This window comes from Nyctereutes procyonoides, unplaced genomic scaffold (assembly GCF_905146905.1).
Source record: "Nyctereutes procyonoides isolate TBG_1078 unplaced genomic scaffold, NYPRO_anot_genome, whole genome shotgun sequence".
NCBI lineage: Eukaryota > Metazoa > Chordata > Mammalia > Carnivora > Canidae > Nyctereutes > Nyctereutes procyonoides.
Genome location: NW_026575024.1, coordinates 47,714,118 through 47,734,643, shown reverse-complemented (window position 1 = coordinate 47,734,643; position 20,526 = coordinate 47,714,118). Strand labels below are relative to the sequence as shown.

Genomic DNA, 20,526 nt, shown 5'->3' with positions numbered 1-20,526 from the left:
GTTGTAAACAGCTGGAGCTCATTGCCACTGGGGATTCCTAGGAGAAAGTGTAAAACATTGCTCGGAGTTGTCCTACTGGAAGGGTATTTATTTTCCAACTTCCCAACATTCATTGATTGAGGGCTGCTCCTGGGAGGCCAAGAGGCATTAATTCCTTTATTAACGTAGTTAATTCATCCTCCTCACTTCTCTAGCATTCAAGCAGAGCAGGCTGGGAGGCCAAAGAGAACCTTCAGGAGAATTGCAGGTGCTGCAGTTGGGACTTACAGGCACGGGAACCCCCAATGCTACTCGTGACCGGAAGTTTCCTACAGATTTTGGAATCAGAGGGAGGGGAGGTGGGTGACACTAAGTGAACTTAATAACTAACTGGTAGCTGCTGCTCAGCCACAGGGCAGGCAGTGGGAGTCGGAGCCAGCTGCACTCTGCTGCAACCAGTGCACTGGGTACCTGCACTCAATATACCAGCCCAGACAGTCCTGGAAATACAATGCATTCGTGCCTGCTGCACCTTCCCTTGGTGCTGACCTCCACACAGGACTCTTCCCATGCTGCACCCCGCCCCCATGAACACATGCAAAGGGCCACACCTTGTTTTTCACACAGATCATTTTTCTGATCCTGCCTCTCTTATGGCTGGCTATTCTCAGATGGCTTCAGCCTTGCCTTTGCAGAGCACCTCTCAGGGTGAAAAGTTGGACACTCGACATTCTAGCTAACTTCCTCTGTGTTCATTCAGTCTGAAGGCCCGTGAGTCATCATCCCTGATCATAAAGGCCTGTAGGTTCTACTTGCTTCTGCCTGGTAAAGGGTGCAGACTCCTCCTTTCTCACTCCATCTTCTCAGAAGCTTGTCTGAAGCCTTTTCTTCCAAGTGTCCAGAGCTGCTGAAAGGCAAGATATGTCTAAGCCAGCATTGTCCACTTGGTGCAATAAACTTTGTGCACTAAATAGAAATGCTCTGTGTCTGTGCAGTCCAATGTGGTAGCCACTAGTTACTCATGGCAACTGAGCAGTTGACATGTGGATAGTGTGACTCAGGAACAAGATTTTACATTCGATTTCATATTATTTGATTCATATTTAAGTGGCCACCATCCTGGTCATCATGGGCATATGTCATGGGTCCTTTGAAACTACTTAAGGACAGCTTTTACTTGAGGGCCTCACTCCCTCCCTGGCCCACAGCAGAGCAGGTCTCCTCTTCCCTCCTGCTTAGGGGGTTACTCCTAATCTGTCTCTCAAACATCCTCATTCTTTGAGGTTTGTTGCTCTGCCCTGCCACCTCCCTTATCTAGCCTCTGGGAGAAGAAAACACGTGCTCTACACAACAATTATGGTTTGATGTCTTTTCCCACTTGGATGTGGACTGGGGAAGGGAGTGCCTGTCAAAAAAAAAAAAAAGAAAGAAAGAAAAAAGAAAAGAGAGAGAGAGAGAATAAAGGAAATAACCTGGAAACCTAAAAAATGTCAAGATGTACACTCCCACGCCTAACTGCATTGTTCTGGCTCAGAGGAGGCAGTCCATTGTACCTCCTTTGGAGACCACCACAGATTTCAGAAGCTAGGATTGTATGCTTTACCATAGTGGCAGAGAGTCCTTTTTAAAATGTACACTTCCTAAACTCCAACTTCAGAAGATCCTGATACTAAAAGCTAGGAATCAGTATCTCTTAAATCTCCTTTACTTGGGCCAGCTTTGGGAGCTGCTTTAATCAACATAATGATGCTGCACTTAGGGAGCTTTTGAGTTGGCTCCATTCCATAAGATCCCCATAGACTGCTCTGCTTTCCGAATGCTTATGTCCAATTTTGCGGTTTTTCTCTTTAATCCTACATTTACTGCCGCCTCTGATTTCCTGCCTCCTTATTCTCCAATACTGCTTCAGGGGAGCACAAGTTAGGTTTTCAAAGTTAGAATATTGCATGTAGTAATAGTAAATAAACTGTGCCTGAAGATCTGATATTTTTTTCTCCATCTCTAGAGTGCCTTCAATGTATGAAATCTGCAACATACGCTTTAGTTACCTTTCTAGGAGTTTGGCCTTCCTTGCCTTGCTCTCTAAAGGCAGACTGCATTTTCTTAGCTATATTTCATGTGTCAGGGCCCACAGCGTACTTATTAATAGTTTGATATTGTCACAAGCCCTCATTTGGCAGTGATTTTCACATTCGCTTCACTACCTCTGCTTTAGCATTGCCAAATGTAAATGGCCTAGGCTTTGTATAAAACAAACAAACAAAACACAAAAAGCACTCCCTCCAGGACAGGCCTGGAAATTGTTGGCATATGATAGCATCTATCTATGAATCCTTCTGCTAGGAAATCAGAAGTCTTCCTGGCAGGTAGAATTGTGTCCCAGGAGACTCATCCCCTCCGGCCAGCACCATGTACAGGATAAGAGAGCTCAAAGCTTCCCGTCCATGGAAAATACTTCACTCAATCACAAGAGTGGATTATGCATATGTAACATAAGTGCAACTTATTTATAACCAAGGAAGAGAGGACCGACATTAACTTGTAATACAGAGAGACTGAAAAATAACTGAATTTATATTGGGGGAAATGATGGATTCTTAAACGCCTTCCTCTGGAGGTAAAAATGGCTCTTCGTGCCTGCTGTTGCTGGGGGGTGGGCGGGTGGATGGACACCACACGGTTAATGAAATTGCTCTCGCGGCTGCCTCAGATTCCCTTTTGCAGAACTTGAGCGTAGGTTGCGCGTTTCAATCTGTTTCCTCGTCCACCCCATTGCCAGGAGTTAAGTCGTGGTGAGGAGAGTTCTGAACCAACGTGATGCTGCGTGCTTGAGGTTATCTTTGCTCGAAAGCCACGGGTCATCTTCCACTTCCCTGCGTACCCAAAGGACTAAAGCTCACCTGGGACCAAAGACCCCTACGGGGACTCACACCCTCCGCCCAGAAATCCCGGGCGCCGGCGATCCGCAGGCTGCGATCCTCCCCCTGCCCGTCTCTGCAGCCTTCTGGGAATTGTAGTTGGACGCCTCGCGCATCCCCGCCGCTCGGGCGGGACCCGGGACTACAAGTCCCGGAAGGCCTTGCGCGCCACGCCTGCGCTGCCCGCCGTCGCTAGAGGAGGGCGAAGGCGCGGAAGGCGAGTCCCAGTCGGGTTAAGAGGTTGGCGGCGGCGGCGGCGGGAGACATGGACAACGCGGGGAAGGAGCGTGAGGCGGTGCAGCTGATGGCGGAGGCTGAGAAGCGAGTCAAGGCTTCCCACTCCTTCCTCCGCGGGCTGTTTGGGTGAGCGCCAGACCTCGAGTGCCCCGGGGGCCTCGGTCGCAGGCCCCCTCCGCCGCCGGTGCCTCCGCGCGCCGCGTGGGAGCCACCTTGTCCCCGGGAACGCCTCGGGCCCTCGCTTCCCCCGCAGCCTGCGGGGAACTCCGAGGCCTTGGAGCCCCCCGGGACCTCCCCAGTTACGGCCCACGGACTCCGCACCCCCGCGCGCCCCAGACCTCCCTGGGGTCCCCAGGCCCCGTCCGTGCCGCGGGGCCTCCGCAGCGTCCCCGGGCCCTTCGGCTCCCGCGTGCTCCCCTCCCCGACACGCCCTGGGGTCCTCCGAGGCGCCCTACGCCCTCCTCGCCCCGCCCGACCCTGGTGCGAGGGCCCCACTGCCCCTCCCGGCGGTGACGGCGTTGCCCAGTTCGCGGTGGGAAAGCTGGGAGACCGGTGTTGGCGGGGGGCCAGCCCGGGAGCAGCGGAGAGGCGGCGCCGGGGACCCGGGCCCGCGAGCCTGGCTGGGCGGTCGGCCCCGCGGAGGGGCGCGGGGGGCGGAGGGGCGCGGGGGGGCGGGGGCGCAGGGGGGCGGAGGGGCACAGGGGCCGGGGGGCGCAGGGGGGCGGGGGCGCGGAGGCGCAGGGGGGCGGAGGGGGGCGGGGCGCAGGGGGGCGGAGGGGGGCGGGGGCGCAGGGGCGCGCCGCCCCCGTCCCAGAGGCCGCGTGCCCCGTTGCCCTGCGCCCGGGACATCTTTAATAAATGTTCGTTGGAGAACGAATACGTCTCTCGGCCCAGTATTTATACTGCACCAGAGATTGATGGATTTTCCGGGGCTTCCTGTTTGACTAAGGATAACGCAGCTCCCAAGTCGGCGTCTCTTGGGAATCCCGTTAATTTTCTGTGATTCTTTGAGGTTCTCCTAGGGAAGGCCTTGAATTCGGACTTCCCAAAAAGCAGAGCCTGCACTGACTGTTCGGGCGGCTGAATATGGTGAATGATTCAGCTGTTTAGGATTAGAGAGGCTGTTTCCGGATGGTTTTGTTGTTGTTTTTCTTTTTAAAAGTGAAAAATCTGCCGACGCCAAGAGCATATTTTTATTTTTGAGAAGGACCAGTACTTAATCTTTGCGTTATTACAGTTTTATTTCTCTGCTAAATTCAGTTTGGAATCTGCTTGTTTTGCCACCTTCATTCTTTTGATTATAACACTTTACCATTGTGGATACATCTCCAGGAAATGCTTAGATGTAGGTTTCACGCACTGCTCAAGTAGTACAGAAAGCACAGATGCATAAAGGTAAGGGTTTCTATGCTCAAGAACCTCTCACAGGGTATTTTATCCTAGCCAGTTTCTAAATTTCTCCTATGATGTGTAGTTCGGAACATAGCAGTTAATCGTAAGTTTGTTGCCCTTTAAAAGTTACCCCAATAAAGGCTCTGACATAAGGAGCACTGCCTCACACTTGATGCTGACACCAAAAGATAGCTCCTCTCTGTGATTCACAAAACGTCTAAAATGTATTCAAATAAAATGTAATGTCCCAGCACCTCTTACCTAGAGGTGATCTTAATGTCACAGCAAATTTCAAGTCAGGATGTGCTTCCTTGAAGAGAAGCTGTAATTGGCAGAGGAAAACATTAGAGCACTTGATAATAGTTGTCTCGGGAATCCTCCTTTCTGTGAAGAGGTGTTGCGTTATTGTATTTGTGAAACTAGGCCAAGTCTTCAGCCAGTAATCCTAAAAGGATTTTGAAAAGGCTTTGCTTATAAATAAATACCTGTTTTCTCCTTGATTGTTGATCACTTACTTATATCATTGACAGGAGGTATAGGAAGCCTTCATCTTAACCCTTCACATTTAGTTTGCACAAAAGTCATTGTATCCTAGGTCAAGCCTGGACATGGCAGGCCAGCTAATTGTTTTAGCTTTTGGATGGGGGGCAAGTTAGCTTTTGTGTGAGAGTTTCGTCTGCCACACAGTATATATCATAGTGAGGGTTCAGTGAGTTTATGCTTGTAAAACATTTAGAGCCACTGGAAGTAGTGATTATGAAATATTAATTAGCATATTCATCAAAATTGTCAGCCGTTGTTTACCAAGGAAGCAGCCAGACATATTTAAGTAACTCTGCCAGGATTTCAGAACCAAAGATCTTTAGGACTAGATCTTTGGTCTTTTAATTAAAGACTTGAAAGAGCTTTGTACCATGTAAGTTTTATTTATCCTATGGGGAGCTGTGTTATTTTCAGTGGTAGTTGTCTCCGGAAAGCTTGGGGAAGAAGAGTTCTCAGGGTTTTGTGAAGTTTTAGTAGTATATAATTACTTGAAGCCAAAAACCAGGTTTCTCTGTCAGTTAGGGTGAGAGGACTGATTCTGTATCAATTTTAGATGTTTAGATTCTTCCATTATATTTGGCATCATTTGTACCTGTCCTCATCCTTCTAGGCTGGAGCACATTAGTCCATCCTGCCATCCTTCCTTTGATGTAGAATTTTCCCATCTACTTGGTACCCTTTCCTGAAATCACAGTGTAGTCCATCTCCATGTCAGACTCCTGATTTAACGGAACACGTGTACTGGCTTGAGTATTATCAGTATGGTCTGAGCCCCCATGTATCTAAGAGCTGACTAGTTAGTGCTTTAAAGGGGACAGGTGATACTGTTTTGAGGTCGTGGCAGCCATTAGAACGTGCTCAGCATATTGCAGCATATTTTGCATGGACTCATTCTCATTATCCTAACTGCAGATTAAAATGTATTAGGAGCTTATCTTTTTCACTCTGTTTATCCACCACCCACACTGGTTTTGTGGCAATACTGTATTCTCACTAAACTATTGCTCTTCCTTTTTTGTTGCTTTTAGTAAGATTAGTTGAAAATATACATCGTAGATTCCTGAGGAAAGGTCAATCATGTATTCTTTGTACAAGGCACAAGTCTCATGCTTGTCTGCAAGATGTTATGAGCCACTTCACAAAATAACTGTTATGGGAGTTCTGCTTTTCTGCTCGACAGTTAAACAGTGGTATATTTTTTGTAGCTGTGGTATTGAATTAAAATTTACTCTGAGGGATTAGCATAGTATAGCAAAACTACCACTGAAAGAGTAGTGTTTTCATTTCATTTGTTCCCAGGGTTGAACTATAGAATTTTGCAGTTAATTTCAAATTCAAATGTGGAATCTTAAGGAACTGCCAGTAAGATCTTAAGCTGGCCTGAGAATGACAGTAAAGCATTTTGAACCTCTAAGATCTCTCATACTTTCTTCTTCTCGCTACTAGGAGGCCAGACTGGGGATAGCCTTCACAGTGCATATCAAAGAGAATGTTGCTGTTTAAGAATGACAGTTGAAAGATGTTCTGTATGGCTAATGCTGTCTTCTCCTGCTTTTCGATGTTGCCCAGTCATAAAGCTTGTAAAGAGCCATAAATTTGCCAGTGTCAGATTCAATGAAAGACCGTATTGGGTTATTTTGACGCAATTAATAGGCGATAATTTCTTAGCTATTTTTGAAAATCGGGAATATTTCTTAAACATGGTGGGCTATTAATTAGCAGTATTCTTCACTCAGTTTTATTTCTACAAAGATTGTTTTTAACTTTTGCCAAAATGTGGTGTGGACATATGATAGCATTTATAAAGCTTTGGGGCACCTGAGTGGCTCAGTTGATTAAGCATCCCACTTTTGGCTTTGAATCGGGTCATGATCTTAGGGTGATGGGATTGGGCCCTGCATCAGGGCTTCTTGCTGGGTGTGGAACCTGCTTGAGGTTCTCTTTGTCCCTCTCCCAGTCCCTACCCTCACTTCTCCCTCTCTCAAATTTTTTTTCTAGTTTTAGTGCCAAATTACAGTTTGTGTATCAAATGATAAAATTTTTCTTATTGGCCTTACTCTGCATTTTTGCAGTGTTCACCATGTATTTATTCTCTCATTCTTGTGAGCCGTGTGAGATATAGTTGTTTAGAAAAGGTAGGGAGGACCCATGGTGGCATGTGGCTCTAGAATATAAGCTCCTGGGGAGTCTCTCTTACTTCATTCCTGTTGCCCCACACCTCATTTGGCATGTGCCATGAAGTAGGCACTTGGTGAATATTGGCAGAAAGAATGTGTAAATTCTCCTACCATGCTGATTTTTTTCTTTTGTTTAGTTTTCAAGAGCAAAGGCAACAAAATGAAGGAGAGTTCATGTCACTCTCTTCTACGTTTTACTTAAATAATGTGTTTATTTAAACATAACAGCTACTCCATATGTGAGAAAAAAAAGGACGATAGAACAAGACGATAGAACAATTCCAGTTGAAGAGTTAAGTATTCCCTGAGTCTCCCCTCTCCTAAATTGCACTCTCCAGAAGTAATGGTTTTTAACTTTTTAAGTCCTCTGGGGGTAACCACTGTAATTCTAAATAAATCTGGAATACTTCTACTTCCTGACTTACTAATTTTAGACAATATCTATTGATTCTGTTAAAAATGATGAATAGTGGGCAGCCCGGGTGGCTCAGTGGTTTAGCCCCACCTTTGGTCCAGGGCGTGATCTCCCACATCGGGCTCTCTGCATGGAGCTTGCTTCTTTCTCTGCCTGTGTCTCTGCCTCTCTCTCTGTGTGTCTCTATGAATAGATACATTAAAAATCTTAAAAAAAGAAAAAAAAATAGTTACATGGCCTTGCATTTTCTCTCTCACCTTCTGATTTTACTTAGTTTAAATTGTCAATCTCTAAATACTAACTTTTATATATGAATAACATATATTTGCCTTTTTTAAAGATTTTATTAATTTATTCATGAGAGGCAGAGACATAGGCAGAGGGAGAAGCAGGCTCCTTGCAGAGAGCCTGATGCGGTACTCAATCCCAGGACCCTGAGATCATGACCTGCACCAAAGGCAGAGATGCTCAACTGCTGAGTACCCAGGCGCCCTTGAATAACATATTTAAACTGTAATTCTACTTTTAATTTTTTCAAATAGTTCCCTATTTCTGTGAGTTACAGAGTGGCCATGAATAGATTGTCCAAATTAGGATATTTTTGAGATGCCAGGATGATGGGTATAAGCCATGGGTGTCTGTCTATTCAGCCAGAGTATTAACCAAGTTCTAGGAGACTTTGAAGTCTGTTCTTACTCTTCGTGTTCATTTGATTAGATGGTAAGATCAGTAAAGCTTTTGTATCTTCAAAGCATTTTTAGTGACCACACAGTTTACAATAAGAAAACGTTGAATTAAAAAAAAAAAAAAAAGAAAGAAAGAAAACGTTGAATTAAAAAAAGAAGAAGAAAAAATGAAAAAAATAAAAAAAAAAACTCAGCCTAGAGATTTCCAGGCTCATCTAAGGGCATTACATATCTTTAAAAAAAAAAAGAAAGAAAGAAAGAAAAAGAAAACGTTGGAAGTAGAATTTCAGAATGCTAACCATTTTTGTCTTTAAATAGAGCTTATGTGGCTTCTGGGTAGCTCAGTGGTTGAGCATCTGCCTTCAGCTCAGGTCGTGGCCCTGAGGTCCTTGGGTCGAATCCTGCATTGGGCTCCTTGTGGGAAGCCTGCTTCTCCTTCTGCCCATGTCTCTGCCTCTCTCTGTGTCTCTCTCATGAATAAATAAATAGAATCTTTAAAATAAATAGAGCTTATTATAAGTAATGGTTATTTAAAATCAAAATAACAAAAAAAATAGCTGAAACAATAAAAGAATAAATAAAATAAAATCAAAATAATCATTACTTTCTTGGCTTAAAATACATATTTTTTCGTGGTAAGGAAATATCAACTCCTGTTTTAATGGGTATTTTCATTAGGGATTGAATGAAGAGTTATATTTTGAAGGCCTCTTTAATATCTGTGGAGACAAATATGATTTTTCTCCTTAGTTACTAATATGTTAATAAATAGATTTTCTCATATTAAACTGTCCTGGCGTTCCTTGAATAACCTGTCTGGATCATGAAGTATTATTTTTTAATGTGCTATGGAATCTGTTTTTATTTTCTTTTGAATTACTTTCTTTATGGTTCTTTTGCATATAGTTGATCAGGTTGAAGTATCAGTGTTACAGGTGCCTCATAAAAGGAATGTAGAGATTTTTCAGTGGAACCCTCTGTGACTTTTTGAACGTTCGTTCAGCAGTTATTTCCCTCTGTCACTTACTTTTGTGTCTGTGCATTTATCCTTCTCTCTTGATTCTTTTGATCCTTTTCCTCCAAACTAATATTTTGACTTACGGGTTTTATTAATTTCCTGTTTTCTGCTTTATTAATTTCTGCTTTTACCTGTATTGCTTTCTTCCATTTTTCCCTCTAGCTTTTTTGGGAGGATTTCCATTATTGTATTTATATGGATCTAAATACTCAGGGATGAATTTTCCCTTTAAAACCGTATAGTATCCCCCACATCCTGATACATAGTGGTTTTTTTTATCGCAAGTCGTTTTCCCTTTGACCTAAGAGTTGTTTGTGGGTTGTGTTCAAGGTGGAAGTGCTTTGATTTCTAGTTTTTTAATTATAATCAGAGAACCTACTGAGGTTTTCTTTGCCACCTAATATATGTTTGGTGTTCATGAATGGTACATGCACACTTGCAAAGACATACACTCTTACCAGAATATATGACTTGCTAGAGATCCCTGAGATCTAGGTATTGATTATGTTGTCAAGGCCTTTCATATCTGTGTTATTTTTTTGTCGACTTGCTTCGGACTAAAAGGGATATAGTCATATCTCCTTTGATAAGTGTGTTTCTGTCTGGCATTTCTTGTCATTTCTGCTTTATAAAGGTGGCTACTGTGTTGGTAAATAGATGTTCACAACTAATATAATTTCATTATGGATTGTGTCTCTAGCATTAACAAATTAATTTCTTTCTTTCATTTGGTATTTTTCAGCCCAAATTCTGTCTTACCTGATACTGGAGTAGCAATTCTTGCTTTATTATTTGCATTTGCCTGCTTGAGAACTGTTTATGTAAGAGGATTATACATTCTGCCTGCTGCCATGTGACCTGTGCTGCCTGGCTCTGGGCAAAGTGCACTTCCCTCCCCATTGAGTCGTCCTGTCCCTGTGACTGACTTTGAGGGAGTAAGTGAAAGGGGGATGCATACTCTCTGAGCAGAGCTGCAGAGGCCATCCCTCTTTCAGCCGTGGTTAAATAAAAAAAAAAAAAAAAAAAAAAAAAAAAAAAAAAAAACAGAAAAAAACACCCCAGATAGGGCTACATTCCAGAATAGAGAGATGACACATGAAGAAAGAACCCGCACAAGTGGCCTACAGTAACAGGTAAAGTGTGTGAGACAGGAACTTTGGAGATTTGGGGATTATTTGTTGCAACAAATCAAACAAAAGTTGGTTGATATATGTGATATCCTTTGACTATCTCTTTAATCCTAAGCCTTTCAGAACAGCTTTATTTTAGTTGTATCTCTCCTGGTGAGCACATGGTTGGCTTTTGTTAGCAAATCTAAAAATCCATTTCCATTGTTTGTATGACTGAGATATGATTGGTTTTTAATTCTGTTGTCCTGCTTTCTTATATTTATTATGTCTTTATATTATGTATGATATTTTTTTTTTCATGTGATCTCTTTGCTTTTTATTTAGGAAATGTATTTTTATTCTACTGGTAACTTTTATACTATGAACCTTTTTTAATGCCCTTAAATCTACTAGGCATCTAGTGTTTGATGTGGAAAATACCATTAGCCTTGTGCCAGTCCCTGAGCCTGTTCTAAATTTTCCTTTCTGTCCAGTGTATGTGTGTGGGAGGGTAGGGCTCAGCTATTTGTACTTTGTTGGAACAGATGTCTCCATTTTATTTTTCTACTCTGTCTATACTGCTTTTTTTGTTTGTTTTGTCTTAGATCTGTGATAAGACATTCAGTGCCACCACTACCAGCCTTTTTACTGATATTCGTCAGTCATCTCCATAGTTGGAAGCCAGCGTGATATATCTTAAGTTCTTGCTTCTGTCAGTGGTACTTAATGTTTGGCTGGGCTGGTTGTGTGATCTTTGGCTCTTAGGCTTATACTTTTTCCCCTTGATTTGCTTCAAAAATATTGTTCTCTGTTGACTTGTTTTGTATGTTGCTGTTGAAGTCTGATTGAAGCTAACCTGCTTTTCTTAATTTTGTAAGTGACTTAGCCTGGCAGCCTGGAGCTTTTCTTGACTTCTAAAATCTAATAGTCTTACTAGACGTGGTTCACTGGGTCAGTTTTCCCAGTCATGGCAGGCTCTTTCAGTATTTAGATTTACATTTTCTTTTGTTTCCATAAAATTTTCTGAAATTATAGTTTCAAATATTATTTCAATGTTTTGTTTTGTTTTACTCCCCTTTTCAGGGACTCCAGTTACTTCTCCTATCACTTATTCTTGGCTCCTTTTCCCTCTCTTATTTCCATTTCCTTGGCTGTTTTCATTTTTCTCCTCAGTGTCAGTAGAGTCAGTTCTCCCCATAGGTATGTTATAGCTAAGATTTCATTTTTGAGATGATTTGGTCTTTTTCTTTCCTTCTAAATTTTGAAACAGGAGTTTATGGTCTTATTTTTTTGTGTTCACATAGGGAACGAAGAACTTTACCTTGTTCTCTACTCTCCTAGGTCCTCCAGACAAACAAGGAAAAAATAGTTTATTGAACATGAGCAGCACTGATATCTCTCAAAGGGGTGATTAGAACTTGGGCTCATAGCATCTTGACAAAGCACAATGTATTTGTAGGGAAGGTTTTAGGCTTCCAAGGGCAGCAAACTGGGAAACAAAGGAGTAAGGTTTGTTTTTGCAGGTCCATCTCTGTATAAACTTTCCATCTGCTTCAAGACCATAAAATTTCCCCAGGAGAGGGGATTTGTGGCAGTTGTTGTTCTTTAGAAGTTTCTGCATTCTGTCAGATAGGGGAAACTCTAAGAAGCCATCTTTCTGTATCTGCTATTCTCATTTTCCTCTGGCTCAAATAATCTTTATGCCAAAGTGGTGTATTTTGTGGGGGGGATATTCATGCTCTTGTATTCTGAGTTTTGAATTTTTGACCTATGATGTAGTTTCATATCTGTAAATGTTTAATAAAATTTAAATTATATGGAATTGATTTCCTCTGCCTTATGGTAGTTTGGGGGAATGTTTTTGTCAGCTGCAAAGTTTTTCTTCTACGTAGCAGCTTTGTATGGATGCTGCTTGCCTTCTGTTGAGAGTCTGGGAGTTTCTTGGGCTTGTAATACCATGTGTTTCTGTGATGGGAGATGAGGGGTTTGGGTGCTTTTATGGATTTCTTAGTTTGAATGCCCTCTTCTGTTGATACCATTAAGAATTTTTTTTGGTGAAAAGTGTCAGGAAGGGGTAGGTAGGGGCTTGGTGTGACTCCCCAGTGTTGTGATACTTCTTTGTGTCATAATACTCTTAGTTTATTTATGCCATTGGTTTTCTTTCCCTTCGGTACGAAGCTTCCATGGAGCTGCCTCTGCCTCTGCTAGAAGCAGGGTCTTCAGGAGACTACTACCTCTAGCCAAGTTCCCCTTCATGTCCCCAGTTCCAGGGCTCCCGGTTCTCTAGGTCTTCTACCTGTCCTCTGTATTCCCCCACTGCAGCCCTTCTTGCTAGGGTGTTGCTGTCCACAAACTGCTGTTGTGGGACCCTGCTGCCCCCTCCCCCTTCTGCTCATGCATTTCCCCCTGACTCCCAGCTGTGGTGTTTTTTGTTTTTGTTTTTGTTTTTTTTTTTTTTTTTTTTTGGTTTGGGGGTTTTTATTTCTCCAATTATCTTGTTGAATTCTGTCTCCTAGTTTTGCTGTTGGCATGGATTACAGCTGGTTGTATTTGCTGCTTGCTGATCTGAGTTTGGAGGACAGGTTGGTATTTAGGCAGCCACCATTATCCTGTGGATTCAGTTTTCACCAGGTTTTCCTACAGATTGAGAGTCAGTTTGAAGATTGAATTTTATATAGATTTTATAAAGATTGAAAATAAATATAAAAGCTTGTTGTGGCAAGTAATGTTGTATATGTCATTTCTGAGTTCATCCGATAATTACTGTTCTTAGCTTTCTTGTATATTTAAGTATCTTGATTTGTTTGATTAATAGGTTCAACTACACATTTTCCCATCCATAGCAAGTCAAGGCATTGGGAATATTACCAGAATAAAGGCCAACTAGCTTTCTTTGCTGTACATGTTCTCATAAACTTTATTTCAGGAAGTTATGCTTAAACACAGATACTTTTGTCAGCCTTTCCTTAAATGTCTCAGATTGTTTCCTGTGTCTGAGAATCTATGATAGTTTCTTTCTTAAATAAGTAGAAATAAGGTGAAAAGTTCTCAAAATGGAATCCAGAGTCCATGGCAGAATGCCAAGACTGTGCTGGTGGTAAAGCTATGATCCTCCTGCTTGGCTTCTGTAGGCTGCTCTAGTGGAATTTCTCAGAGGCCCAAGAGGGGCTGCCTACTCTGAGCTGGCAGCACTAAGCTAATAAATGACAGCATTCCTCTGTAGGTAGTCTGACCTTGTCCAAAGCCTGTGTCGTTTCCACCCTAATACTGGTTCCTGGAAAAACAAAGGACCTCAGTCTAGCGGTATTACAGGCATCTGGAATAAGAGTTCAAGGTAGCTTGATGAAGTGTTACCTCCCTGGGGCCCGTGCTGTAGATACTTCTGCTTTTTGCATTGCATGAAAGAAGTTGGACTATTTAGAAATATGTTAAACCCAGCAGTAAATTCATCTTGAAATAGTTGTATTTATTTATGAAAATTTAAGCTTTTAGAATCTGGAAATTATAGAAATGAAGTACAGATGAAAATAAATTGCTTATGGAAGGTAAAAAATAGAATAAATAGTTCTATGTGACTGTGATGTTGTGATATAATAAAAATATATATATTCTTTATCCTTGGTTCCTCACACAGAACTTGTAAAGGCCTTGTGCCATCCTCAGTGGTGAGGATGAGAGAAGCATCTTCTGTATCATAATAGGCCCCTTTCAACAATTCTAAAGTTTATGCTAATGAGGTGACTGTTGTTGATCTCTGGGTGGCTTGGATGAGGACTGGTTGTCAGAGGAGCCAACCATGTGATTAGAGGGTTGGAACTTTGAGCCCCACCCCCAAACCTCCCAGGAGAGAAGAGGGTTTGGGGTTTGAGTTAATCACCAGTGGTCAGTGAATCAGTTGTGCCTGTGTAGTGAAGAATCTCCCCAGAATCTTAAATGTTGGGTTCAGAGAACTTCTGGGTGGTGAACATGTGGAGGTGTTAGATGGCGAGGTGTTAGATGGCGAGGTGTTAGACGGCGATACCCCTGGGGAGGGCATAGGATACTCCTTGAACTCTCTTCCTATATTCCTTACCCTGTGCCTCTCTTCCATTAGCTGTTTCTGAGTTGTATCACTTGTGATCATGAGTAAAGTGTTTCCCTAAGTTCTGTGAGTTCTAGCATTAATCAAATTTGAGGAAGGGGTTGTGGGAACTCTTGATTTTTAGCCAAGTTAGAGATGTGAGTACCTTGAGGACGGACTACTTGAGACTGTTGTCTGAAGTGGACGTAGTTGTGTGGGACTGACCCCTTAACCTGTGGGATCTGCACTGGCTCTGGGTAGTGTCACCATTCAATTGAATTGTAGGACACCTAGCTGGTGGCTGCAGAGAACTAGAGAATTGCTTGATATGAAAAACTCACACATTTGGTGTCAGAAGTGCTGTGAGTAGGGAAACAATGTTTCTATTAATGGTGGAGATGTTTTAAAGAGTTTGAGTTTTTCTTTCCTTTTTCTGGATACTTTTTGTGTTTGCTTTTTATTTTGAATGACAAATGGGAAAACTCAAAAAACTGTTATATGGGTAGTTTCTTCCATCCAGTGGTCAAGCATTGTTAGTGAGACTCATGTGCCAGGTCCTGTGCTGGTCTCTATCACCAGAGGCAGCCTAAGGGCTGTTACTCATAAATAGTGAAATAAGGAACTGTCCTGGTTGGTGGGCTTTTCCACCAGGGATCCCAGGCACTCCAAAAAGTGATCCTTTTTTGTAGACCCCTGACATAGTTTGACATCCCTTTAGGATATTCGGATGATAGAGTTGAATTGTGTCTGTAGTTCTGCTTTCATGTTATCACAGCACTGTCAGTGACACCGGTATTTCTTTATGATATATATATATATATTTTTAAAGATTTTATTTGTTTCAGAGAGAGCACAAGCAGAGAGGAAAGGCAGAAGGAGAGAGAGAAGCAGAGTCCCCACTGAGCAGGGGGCTTGACGTGGGGCTTGATCCCAGGATCCTGGGTTCATGACTTGAGCCGAAGGCAGGTGCTTACCCAACTGAGCCACCCAGGTGCCCTCTTTATGGTATTTTATATTTCTACTCTGAGAAATTCTCTTGTGAGATTTCTGCTGTGCTACTCTTGTGATTTAAAAAGCAGCTTTATTTCTACCTCAGCAGTTTCCTCCTTTTCTTTTGGGTAGATCTTGTGATACGTGTGCTGTTAGTCCCTCTGATTCTACTTTAACATCCCCTTCTTCCCAGCCACAGTCTTAGAAGAGCATGTACTGATGGTTGCCAGTGTTTTATAGCACCTTGAAATAGCTCTTATTCTGGATAAAGAAAAACCAAGACTAGATTCTTTGAGGATTAATTGGTTTTTAAAAGATCAATGATTTGTCTATGTGTAGATGTTATTGGAGCTCTTTGAAATAATGGGCTGTAATTTCCCAGGCTGGTTGCTCTTGCCCCACCAGCATCTGAGTAGGAACAGACTGGGTGGGATTGTGAAGAGAGCAGAGACTTGCGGGCTGGGCACAGCTCTATGGTTCACTTGGCTTCTGGTGGGACATGTGGCTCTGACCACATTTCTTCAGTGGAACATGTGAGGTGGGGTGGACTTCCAGCCCTGAAATTAAATATTTTTCTTCAACATTCTGATCTCCTCGTAGTGTTTTCTGACACTTACTGATCTCAGTGAATATTTCATGAATAAGCATGGTCAAAAAGGAGAGGCAGTCAGCCTTGACCTTGGAGTTGAGGAGTGGTGGGGTTAGCTGGGGCTGCATGGGTGAGGTGGTGATGATGGTGGTGGAGGTGATGATGGTGGTGATAGTGGTTCTTACGCAGGCTGGTCACTTTTTACTTTCGTGGTGGAGAAAGCATTTTCTTCAAGTTCATGGTAGCACAGTCTCCCCAGGTAGTTAAATTGGATCAGTTCAGCTTTGCTTTTTTTTTTTTTTAATTTTTTAATTTTTTAATTTTTTATTATTTATTTTTATTTTTATTTTTACAGTTCAGCTTTTCTTAATGTCAGTCAGGTGCCCTGTATTTATATTGTATCACTTTATAAGGTAGATTTCCTCACAGAAACGTGTTTCTCATTTTAAGGAACCTGTACCTTATTTATGGGAGCTCTGAGTAACAAGCATTTGAATTATTTGAACGTGAATTCTGAATATTTGTCCTTAAAACTCATAAAAATTAACTTCCACATGAATGGAAGACAGTAGGCTTTGGGATGATTTCAGAAGTATATTTTTTCATGAATTGTTAAGGTTGTGTTTATGATAAGTGAGTTTCTCTAGTGCTTTTAAAATGATTACTTCTCGTGATTCTGTTTTAGGAGAGGTGAAGGGTCCTAAGTCTTTACAAAAATATATTCGTTATTATAATACCACTGAACTTGACGTCAGGTGTCAGCTCCACTACTGACCTTGGCTGGATGACCTTGGGTGAGCCATTGACCTCCAGATACAATTTTCTTTTTCTTCTTTTTTTTTTAAAAAAAATTTTATTTATTTATTTGAGAGAAAGAGCACATGTAAGCACAAGAAGGGGGTGCAGAGTAGAGGTAGTGGGAAAGAGGCTGTCTGCTGAGCAAGGAGCCCTATGCCGGGCTCAGTCCCAGGACCCCAGGATCATGACCTGAGCCAAAGGCAGATGCCCAGATAGAATTTTCTCTTCCGTCAAATGGAGTTAGCATCTTTCATGGTGGCTGTAATAATGATGAAAATCACATAACATATCTGGAAATATTCAGCATAAAACCTAGCGTAATGTAGGCATTCTATTATTCCTAGCTGAATTTGTCTCCAAAAATAATGGGGTAAAGTACATTTTAATTAAGCTAGTTTTATTTGGAAACCTTTAATAAGAATGATTGAACTATAATTACAGTGCAAGATTCCTGGTATACTTTAGGAAAATAAGACAAGAAAGTGGTAAGCCTTTGGTAGCTGCAAGGAGTTATGGTTAACATCAAAAACTTAGGTTAGGAATTTTCCATTGGGATAATTAGCTAATTTTTTTTTAAAATATGTAAAGGTGTCATTAAAAGAAAACTGCTGGGCAGCCCTGGTGGCGCAGCGGTTTAGCGCCGTCTGCAGCCCAGGGTGTGATCCTGGAGACACAGGATCGAGTCCCACATCAGGCTCCCTGCATGGTGCCTGCTTCTCCCTCTGCCTGTGTCTCTGCCTCTCTCTCTCTAGCTGTGTCTCTATGAATAAATAAATAAAATCTGTAAATAAATAAATAAATGAATGAATGAATGAATGAATGAATGAATGAAATAAATAAATAAATAAATGAAAGAAAGAAAACTGCTTATTCTGGCACTACATTTTTGGTTTGGCTTGTTGCCATCCTGTCATTCGCTGTATGACATAGCCCCCAAAATTTTTTTATGTGTGGGGAAGGAAGTACTGTGGCTTTAGATATAATTCACATACCATATAACTCTTCCATTTAAGTATCCAATTCAGTAGTTTTTAGCATAGTGACAAAAAGCTGTGCATCCATGCTATCAATGAGTTTTAGAACATTCTCATCACCACAGAAACTCTGCTCTCCTTCCCCCTCCCATTTTTCTCCAACACTAGGCAACCACTAATCTTTTTCTGTCTATATAGATTTGCCTACTCTGAGCTTTTCATATAAGTGAAATCATACAATATGCTCATGGCTTATTTCACTTAATGTAATGTTTTCAAGGCTTTTCCATATTACCGCATGTATCAGTACTTCATTTCTTTTTATTGTCCAATATTCCATTGTATGCATATGCTACATTTTTATTTATTTTTTCATCAGTTGATGGACATTTAGGTTCTTGCTTTTTGGCAGTTATGAATAATGCTGCAGTGAATATATACAAGGTTTTGTGTGGACATAACCTTTTCATTTCTCTTGGGTGTGTACCAAGAAGCAGAATTGCTGGATTATATAGTAACTATGTTTTTAACCTTTTGAGCAACTGCCAAACTAAACCATTTTACATTTGTACCAGCAATATAGGAGGGTTCCAGTTTTTATCCATCCTCCCTTACATTTGTTATTATCTGTCTTTTGATTCCAGCCATCCTTGTGGGTGTGAATGATATCCCTCGTGGGATCTCATTTGTGGTTTTGATTTGCATTTCCCTGACGGCTAATGATGTTGAATATCTTTTCATGTACTTATTAGCTGTTTATATATCTTCTTTGAAGAAATGTCTGATCTGATCCTTCGCCTATTTTTTAATTGAGTTACTAGTCTTTTAATACTGAGTTGTAAGAGTTCATTATATATTCCAGATATAAGTCCCTTATCAGACAGGTCCCTTATTTGTACATATATTCCCAAAAGTTTTTGTGCCTTCAGTACATGAATCTAATTATAATAATTGTCCTGATTGAGTACCTGCTCTGGGTCAAGCCCTGCAGTGGCAACTGTGTATGAATTATTTCCTTTGATCTTTATAATGACTCCACAAGTATAGATCATATTATCCACTATTTACACATGCAAAAACGGAGGCCCAGTGAAGTTAAAGAACTAGCCTGGGGTAAGACAGTAGTTCCTGCCTAAGATGCAGGTCATACCTGAGCCTCAGTGTATTGCACTGGGACGTGTTTTGACACAGAGCTGTCTACGCCCCTATGCCAGAGCCTCTTTGAGTTTCTGGCATATGTGTATGTGCTCACTCTCCCAAGAGTCAGCATGACCTCCCCTTTCTCTTGGTCCTTATGTCCTTAAATCACTCTGAATTCCTTGTGTGCGCTGCACAGAGTGCCTTGTTTTCGTTCTGTGGTATGTTTATAGTGGCCATAGACAAGGCAGAGAAACATTTATAGAGGGGCCTTCATTTAGCTTATAAAGAACAAGGTTGAATTATAAAACTCTGGTGCAAGTTACAGAGGATTATTTTTGCCTTTGTGTAAGAAGAAATGTCTGACAGCTAAAGCTATCCCTCAGTGGAATCAGCTGTCTAGTGGAGAACTTTCCAGAACACTATGTATTCAAGTAGCAGTAGAGAGTTTCTTCCTCTCTGGATGTTGTAAAATGCGTTTCCACATGGGGTGAGGGGCTGGACATTGTGGTCCCTTACACAGTAGAGAAGAGCTTTTCTCCTGCCAGAGGTAGTAAGATAGCAAACAACATGGCACTTCTTTTATGATCTGGCTTCAGTTTTTGTTTTTAAAGTCTGAATAAACATAGTGCTAAACTCTTCAGAATTAATAGGGTAAAAATGTCTTTAACATTCAAAATTTAATCTCATTTGAATAATGCACTTCTTATTTCTCCAATTGACCTTAAAACTTCAGTTCCCATGCATGAAAAGGACTCTGTTTATGGGTGTAGGTTCTGAGATAAGCCAGATCTGTATTTGAGTCTCAGTTCTGAGCATTCTTGCTGTGTGACCTTGGGCTAGTTACTTTACTTTTGTATGCCAGTTTCCTCATTTAGAAAATAGGGATAGGGATCCCTGGGTGGCGCAGCGGTTTGGCGCCTGCCTTTGGCCCAGGGCGCGATCCTGGAGACCCGGGATCAAATCCCACGTCGGGGCTCCCGGTGCATGGAGCCTGCTTCTCCCTCTGCCTGTGTCTCTGCCTCTCTCTCTCTCTCTCTGTGACTATCATAAATAAATAAAAATTAAAAAAAAAAAAAAAAGAAAAAGAAAATAGGGATAATAAGAGTGTACCCTTTGAGCGAGCAGCTGTTAAGATTGTGTAGTTGCATAGCACATAGTAGGTGCTCATTAAATACTTATTATTTGGGGATGGAGAACTAGAGATGTGTATGGTTGCTATAGTAAAACTTCACCTTGTTTTTAAATTTTTCTCAGAGGAAACACAAAAATAGAAGAGGCTTGTGAAATGTATACCAGAGCTGCAAATATGTTCAAGATGGCTAAAAATTGGAGTGGTATGTATAAAGTTTTTATTTGTTTGCTTTTCAGGCAAATAACTTTAAGAAATCATCTCGAAGGAGGAAATGACTATTTGTATATCCTCCTGTGGCTGAGACAGGTGTGCCTGTCGGAATAACTGGTGTGGCCACCATGGTCTGAGAGAAAAGAACCTTGATCTAAG

The 20,526-nt window shown here is 41.7% G+C and overlaps 1 protein-coding gene across 4 annotated transcripts in view; it reads left to right on the top strand.

Moving 5' to 3' along the window:
* The first annotated feature begins 3,114 nt into the window (after window positions 1-3,114).
* Window positions 3,115-20,526, top strand: part of NAPB (NSF attachment protein beta) — a 41,852-nt gene continuing 24,440 nt past the window's right edge. For 2 of the 4 annotated variants that reach the window (XM_055301938.1, XM_055301930.1), the window contains exons 1-2: window positions 3,115-3,260; window positions 20,280-20,359. In XM_055301938.1, the coding sequence (XP_055157913.1) occupies window positions 3,163-3,260; window positions 20,280-20,359 (178 nt within the window). In that variant the 5' untranslated portion in view covers window positions 3,115-3,162. Of the gene's footprint in view, window positions 3,261-20,279; window positions 20,360-20,526 lie in introns of those variants that run through there. The other 2 variants (XM_055301947.1, XM_055301954.1) reach the window with 2 other exon arrangements.